Source organism: Manihot esculenta, chromosome 8 (genome assembly GCF_001659605.2).
Source record: "Manihot esculenta cultivar AM560-2 chromosome 8, M.esculenta_v8, whole genome shotgun sequence".
NCBI classification, from domain to species: Eukaryota; Viridiplantae; Streptophyta; class Magnoliopsida; order Malpighiales; family Euphorbiaceae; genus Manihot; species Manihot esculenta.
The window spans coordinates 2,751,740-2,758,711 of record NC_035168.2 but is presented as its reverse complement, the minus strand read 5'-3'; the positions used below and the strand labels follow the sequence as shown (position 1 = coordinate 2,758,711).

Sequence of the window (6,972 nt, the reverse complement as noted above, 5' to 3'; positions counted from 1 at the left end):
AATAAGCTAAAGCTTAAAATGCTGAGATCGCATCAAGTCACAAATTGATTTCACAAACTTTGAAAATCATTCAAATTCCAATGCTATGACCATCAGTGACCTAAATAAAATTCCATCCTTCTTTTTCAAAGACCTCCTTCCAAATCAAGGGACCTTCCGGAGTTTATATATTATGTAAAAACAAATAACAATAAGTTTTTTTTTTTTTTTTTTTTGGGGGGGGGGGGGGGGAGGGTGTGGGGTGTGTGGGGGGGGGAGGGGGTGGGGGGTGGGGGGGATGTGTGGGGAGGGAGAGAGAGAGAGAGCCGAGATTGACATTTCTTACACATTGTCCCTAATTCCTTAACTGGTTTGGACCCAACTGGTACAATCCTACAGAACCTGAAAACTTCCAATGACTTTCTTGAGTTGAGACTCTGAAACTTCTATTTCTACTGCTACAACATTCCACTGCATGGGAGACGCTAGAATACTGAACCAACCCAGACTCTAAATCCACCTTTGCAACTTTACAGCAAATATGAACAAGATCATTACAGGGAGGTATGCCACCATTTTTTTCTATGAAGTAGAGCTGTACACCAAACTCAAGTTACAAGCATGCATTTTGTACTCAGTCAGATCTGCCGACGGAATGGCTGCTGCATCCCTCCAGTACCTTAAGAATGATGCACCTTCAGCATTGCTTGATAAAACATGTCAATGAATCGATCATCCTACAAAAGAAAGTCGAGGTTAATGCATATTCAACTATTAAAAATCCACAATCAAGAGGATCAGACCACTTTACAGTAAGCATCCAAACAATTTTAATACTCAGGGTAACACTCTAGAAGTACTGTTTTAATTCATTAGTTCACGCATCCTATTTCTCTCCTCTTTCTCAAATTTCAACCAAAGGTTGGGATTGAAGGGACCATGACTGCTCCCAAGTCCAAAGTCTCACACTTCCTTCCCAAGTTAATTGCTCCAGAGAAAGAATAAAATCTAAGTTGATTGCCTGAACTGGAACTAGTTGATGTCAAAGGCTTATAAAATTCAATGACTGCATCCTAGAAGCAATTCTCAGCGACCTTTTCATGGATGAAAAAGTAGCAAAGATCAATTCATCACTGTCCAGATCCACTCAACAAGTCTAGGAAACTTTTTCATGTATGTCAAAGAATTACCATATCAGACTTGTCCCATTTATCTATGATGTGGATAACCACTGGGCTAATAGCAAGCTCATCATCACAAATTTCTGATAAGCAAAAGAGTGCATCAAGCCATCAATAGAGATATTCACACAATTTGATCTGATAGAAACAATCTTCTATTTAGCCTGCATGACATCTACCTTCCTGAATCCTGATAAAGAAAATATTGACTTTAAAATTATTCAACTAACCGCCAATTATATATGCATAAGATAATTAAATGCATTTCCTGTTGACAAGCATCAATAGCATAATCTGAGCAAGAAAGCATAATAAGATCCCTGATTTTCTGTTTTCACCACTTGAAGAAAAGATGGATGCAAAAGAAAAATGGGTTGGTCTATTAAGATAGGAAATCTCAGAATAGAGAAACAAGAGAGAGAGGGGGGGAATACCTGAACAAGCATCAAAAGTGCATCACGGACTTTGTCTCTGTGAATAACAGGTACAGTGGTAGGAGAACTAGGAGTCAAAGATGGCGGTGGATTGGGAGGTGGAAAGGGTTGAAGCACTGGGATGCCATATGGGCGTTGCAGATTTAGGGGAGAATGAAGTGCAGGAGCAGTAGGCAGAGGTGAAGAGATAAGTGGAGCCGGAACCATCAATGCAGAAGAAGGCGGAGTAAAAAATGAAGAAGGCTTTACAAGATTAGTAACTCGATTGCTATTGCTGACTGAATCAGGAGTGTTGTGGATGGTGACTGAAGTAGGCATAGATGAAAGAGGAAGAGATGGTACTTGTGGAGTTTGTGAAGGAAGGGACACAATATTAGGTGTCTGGGAGGACAATGGGACAGTGGCTGAAGAATGATAAGACTGTCTTGAATTTCCTAAATTAGGGGCACTGCTTCCAATGTTCATAGCCACCTGCAACAATAGCAATGAAACTTCTTAAGCTAGAAACATGATGGACACAGCAACAGCCATGTAGAGAAAAGATACAAAAATAAGACTAACAGCACCATAAGTATGTGTTCAACTGTTTTATATAACTCTTTTCATGCCGAAAGCATACAAATCCTAAACAATTACATGCCACACAACATAATGCAAATCATAAAGTACTTTTTGACAACTTAAGCAATTCCACTGCAGCTCCACTTTTTAATTATATAAGCTGATAGCTGATGATTTAAAGTTCATGCTACTGCTTTTGTAACCCTCTTCCTTTATTAGATAAAAGGAGCTGTCTATCAATCTCATGAAGTCAGGATTAATATTTACCTACTACAATCATATCAATTCTAGTAGAGGGCATATTTTATACCACGTCATATGACACTAATCCAGGGTGAACTTTCCAACTCAGAGCAAGCACCAAGGATCACCAGAATAACTAAAGATTACATTCACGTGTTACCAAGTAAAAACATGATTCTTGGTTCTGAATATTAATTACAATCCTTCCTAAATTGCCAATATATAATAGTAATAGTTATATTAAAAATTAAATAATAACAACATAATTAGGCATGAGATTGAAAGTTTCCAGTAGAAAACATTAAATTATGCAATCAGTTTACAACCAAAATAGTGAATTGAGAAAAAACTAGATTGTCAATGAAGAATCTTGGAAACATAGTGGGCTAGAGGCACATACACTAAAGAAATTCTCAAATGAAGAATCTTCTGGACCATCAGTGGCAGCAGAGACAGTTGATGAAGGCTCCAATGGACCTTCAATTACTGACATGCTTGGAACTGCTTCAAGCTCCTCAAATTCACTACAATATATGGTTTGAGTAACAGGCAGAAAAGGTCAAACCCCATTTATGCAAGTTTGCTCAATTGGTAAAATAAAGATTACAAGAAGGATATCGACAATTACAGTCATTCCATTTGATGATTTGTGAATCTGTAATAATTGAAAAAAAAAAAAGTCTTGAAAAAAAAAAGGGAAAGGAAGTTTGGAATCCAGTAAAAATAAAAATAAACATTAAAACTAACTTTCCAAAAAAAAATTAAAAGTAAAACAGAAAAAAGAGAGTAAATATGAGCTGGCAAGGTAAAATAAATTAAAAAAAAAAAAAAAAACAGTTTCCAATTGACAATCCTACAGTGCTTCTCAACTGTAGAGTTTGATTTATATTCCATAACTTTACATTTACCATCCATTAAGTATCCTTAAAATCATACTGTAAAGGCAGAAAAGTAAAACAGCAAGTGAGCACAAGCATATAGGCATATGCATCAGCATGCGTGTTTCATATACCATAATAATCAACCTTCGTGATGTATATAATCTTGCTTTGAATATATTCTAAAAAATTATTACCCATTGCTTGAAGACACCTTTGGCTTTGGAGGAACCTTTGCATAGGCATTAAGTATCCTGTAAAAAGAAAGCATTAAATGGTAACATTTAAATCCAATCACCAATATTAATGTAAACTTGCAACCAAGCCACATAGTAACAGCATTTTATTTTGATATTTTGCCCTTTTTTATTTGATTAAATAGCATTTAGGCTGTATTAGCTTTGATATTGCATGTATTGTGAAAATTAACAAAGTAATAGATGCTAGCTAATTTTAATCTTTTGTTCTAGTATAAGGTAGAAATACATCTAACATAAGATAAATTCAAAACTAATACAACATCATATCATCAATACTGCTCAATCAACAATAAAAATAAAAAAACTATCATGTAATGCAACTTTAACAGAGAATATTAACCCAAGGCATTGTGAAAAACTATAATACACAATGAGATATAAAAGAAGAATGCAAAAATTGCATTTATTCAAGGAGTGGGAAACCCAAAAATCTCAACAGCCATACCACTTGTGAAATCAAAACAGCACATAACTATCATAGATAAGAATAAGATAACTTCATTAGGCAAAAGAGTGCAAAACCAACACAACCAAACAATTAAAAGCAATTGAAAGGACACTTAGTTTTAACATCTATAATATATTCATAAACAGCCAACTCGAACAACTTCTGAACGAAAACACAAAAAAAAAAATTTTTAAAAAAAAAAGTGAATCTCCAGTCTCAATGGAAAAGAACCATCCACAACTTCTACTGTTACAACACTATTTTTTTCTCAAAAAAAAAGTAGAAAAATAGGACACAAATAAGGCCAAAAAAATAACCTTTTAATACACAAATCACACTCCAACACGCCACCACTATTGACTGATCGTATAACATGAGAGGCTGAAAACCAAATAATGTATTCCACTAATGAATTCACATCATCATCAATATTCTAATTAAGAAAAGTGAAATGATCAGTCTTCTTTTATTTTAGTAAGGAATGTATATCTACAAATTAATTTTTCAAAAGTAATCACATCTGCTAACATAATTGAAAAATATCTACATACACTCCTCTCTTGCCTACAAAATTCTCTAAATTCTAACATGGAAAATTTATAACCTTAACTAGTTACCAAAGTCTTCAGGTTCATACACATAGTTCCTCACCCACCCAATACTATTACACGTTTAGCATGTTCAAATTAAAAGTTAAATCTAAATATGTTAAATAACAAAGTAACATACCTACTAAAGAGATTCGCAACTTCCTCACATTCACGAGAATTGTAAAACCAAATACCATTAACTTCTTGGGCTGCATTTCGATACAATAAGTATGGCACTTGAACTTCATACTCAAAATCTCCCAATAGATTCTCTACTAAGTTTTCTGTGCGTACAAAAGAGAGATAAAATATTTCAACAATTTGATGATACATACAAGTAACCACATACGAAAGCACACATTCCATGCACCAAAATTTTAGTTCACATATAGAGAAGTATTCAACTCTTACAGAATAAACAAAGGAAAACCATTGAAATGATATCTTGTATAAAATGGCTACACATATGCTTCACAATGGGCATAAAGCAGTATGAACTAAGTCCGCATTGAAGAGCTCTAATATCAAAATTTAAAAAGCATCGTCTTCAAAATTAATATTTATCCACACCTGTATTTCGCCGATTCATTACAATGAACTGAAACCGGGGTTGAGTATTCCTTCAACAACAATTAAAAAAAGAATACGACACAAGATCAGCCTAGTTCAAGCAACATCGAATCGTATTCATTAATTTCTAAAAAGCTTATACATATATATACATAAATATCCCACACACACAAAGAATCAGAGTCAAACAGCGAGTACCTCTTAACAACAAACAGAGATCCCTCAACGTCCTTCCTACTCTGATAACCGCAAAATAATTATTCAAAAAAGAAAGAGACAAATCAGAATAATAAAACGTAAACTGAAATCTAGAATGAGTTCATTAGCAAAACGGAGCGAGAAAGCAAAGAATCATAGAACCTACCCACTGGTTGCTCTCAATATTAAACTCATAGAAAGTGACATGGGCGGCCGTGATCAGAATCTCTTCAATGAAGGGATCGATTCTCTGAAGAACTGTCAGATTGAGCATCTTAGTGCTCTGCTGATCCAGATTCGGCATCAATTTTCCCGTCTGAGACATTTTTATGATTCGTAACGGAAGCCCCAAGCCCTACCTGACTGAGAATTTTCCCAACTGCTTTTCCCGGGAAAATTGTTAGAGAGGAGCTAGGTGACTTTTATGAGCGTGAAGGAAAAATGTTCCGGTGTAGTGAGGAGGGTGGAGTAGAGCAGGCAACTTATTTACGAAAAGACGAAAATGGCCTTCTACAGCGTGGTTATTTACTTCCTCGTTCAGCTGGTTTGCTGCTTTATTGCTTAAAGTGGTTTTTAGGCCAAAGGATCAGATCGAGTAAAGAGTATGAACCAAGCTGCTTCTAAGCGAAGTCTGAAAAAGATTTCTCCTGAAATTAATAATTTAATTTAATTTAATTAATTTTTTATCAATTATTTGATTTAAAATGTAAAAATTTATTTTTTTAATTTAAAATATCATTACATGAAATTAAAATCATATATAGTTTTATAATTATCATTGTAATTTTTCTTACAAAATACATTATTAATTTATAAATAATTAAAATCATGCATGATTTCTAATTTTATTTTTTTATAAAATATTACAAAATTTTATTTGTTTCATAATATATATAATTGATATTAAAAAATATATTCTTAAAACTATTGAGTTTTATTTTTTTTTTTTAGTGACGTTATTTAGGAGCTTATTAATAAGGTAATAAATACATTATTTGAAAATATTAAATAATTTATTTATACCATATATATAAAAAATTGGAAAGAGATTTTTTATTTATAAAAATAAGAAAACTTTTCATTAAAGCATAGAATAATCAGCTGCAACAATGCTCAAAATGTCAGCGGGACAAAGTTTATATAAATTTAAATTTTTTAATTTTATTTATGATTAAAATAATTTTAAATAAGTTTTTTGCCTCTTTTTTTTGAAAAATATTTTTCACTATGTAACTAATGGTATGTTTAAAATCAAATAGAAAATATATTTATAATAGTTTATATTATGGCAATTAATAACTTAATAATAAATAATTATTTTAGAAAAGAAATAATTTAAAATAAATGAAAAAAAAATTATCTTTATGAAATAAATAAATTATAATTATTTTTTAACATGTGCTGCATATTATTTATGTTGATTTTAGTTATACTTTAATTTTTCATTTATGCAATTTTACAACAATTTTGATACGGATTTTAATTAATAAACTTTAGCAGTGATGGAACATAAATATAATAATATATAAAATTAAGAAAATTAATTATCAAAATGTGATGGAACATAAGTATAATAATAAATGTGATGCTTATGAACTTTGATGGTTTTTGCAATTTTTATTTTTCACAT

The 6,972-nt window shown here is 32.3% G+C and overlaps 1 protein-coding gene across 2 annotated transcripts; it reads right to left on the bottom strand.

Moving 5' to 3' along the window:
• Positions 1–137: 137 nt before the first annotated feature.
• Positions 138–5,859, bottom strand: LOC110619935 (mRNA-decapping enzyme-like protein). Of its 2 annotated transcripts, XM_021763457.2 has the most exons (10): positions 5,509–5,859; positions 5,343–5,383; positions 5,145–5,194; positions 4,714–4,858; positions 3,474–3,530; positions 2,799–2,922; positions 1,595–2,065; positions 1,340–1,350; positions 1,170–1,243; positions 627–716 (listed from the first exon to the last, which is right to left on the bottom strand). In XM_021763457.2, the coding sequence occupies exons 1-9, from the start codon at positions 5,665–5,667 to the stop codon at positions 1,234–1,236; spliced, it is 1,068 nt and encodes a 355-aa protein (XP_021619149.1). In that variant the 5' UTR covers positions 5,668–5,859; the 3' UTR covers positions 627–716; positions 1,170–1,233. The 2 variants fall into 2 exon arrangements, with proteins under 2 accessions (XP_021619148.1, XP_021619149.1); XM_021763456.2 differs by lacking the exons at positions 1,170–1,243; positions 1,340–1,350 and having other exon boundaries at positions 138–716; positions 5,509–5,846.
• Positions 5,860–6,972: the final 1,113 nt, after the last annotated feature.

Bases quoted from the DNA above. Each gene is read 5' to 3' on its own strand.
- LOC110619935 (XM_021763456.2), bottom strand. From the start codon at position 5,667: ATGTCTCAGACGGGAAAATTGATGCCGAATCTGGATCAGCAGAGCACT. The intron at 4,859-5,144 runs GTGTGGATAAAT...TTGTACGCACAG, and splicing joins AATGAATCGGCGAAATACAG to AAAACTTAGTAGAGAATCTA. The intron at 717-1,594 runs GTATTCCCCCCC...TTTCTTTTGTAG, and splicing joins CACTTTTGATGCTTGTTCAG to GATGATCGATTCATTGACAT.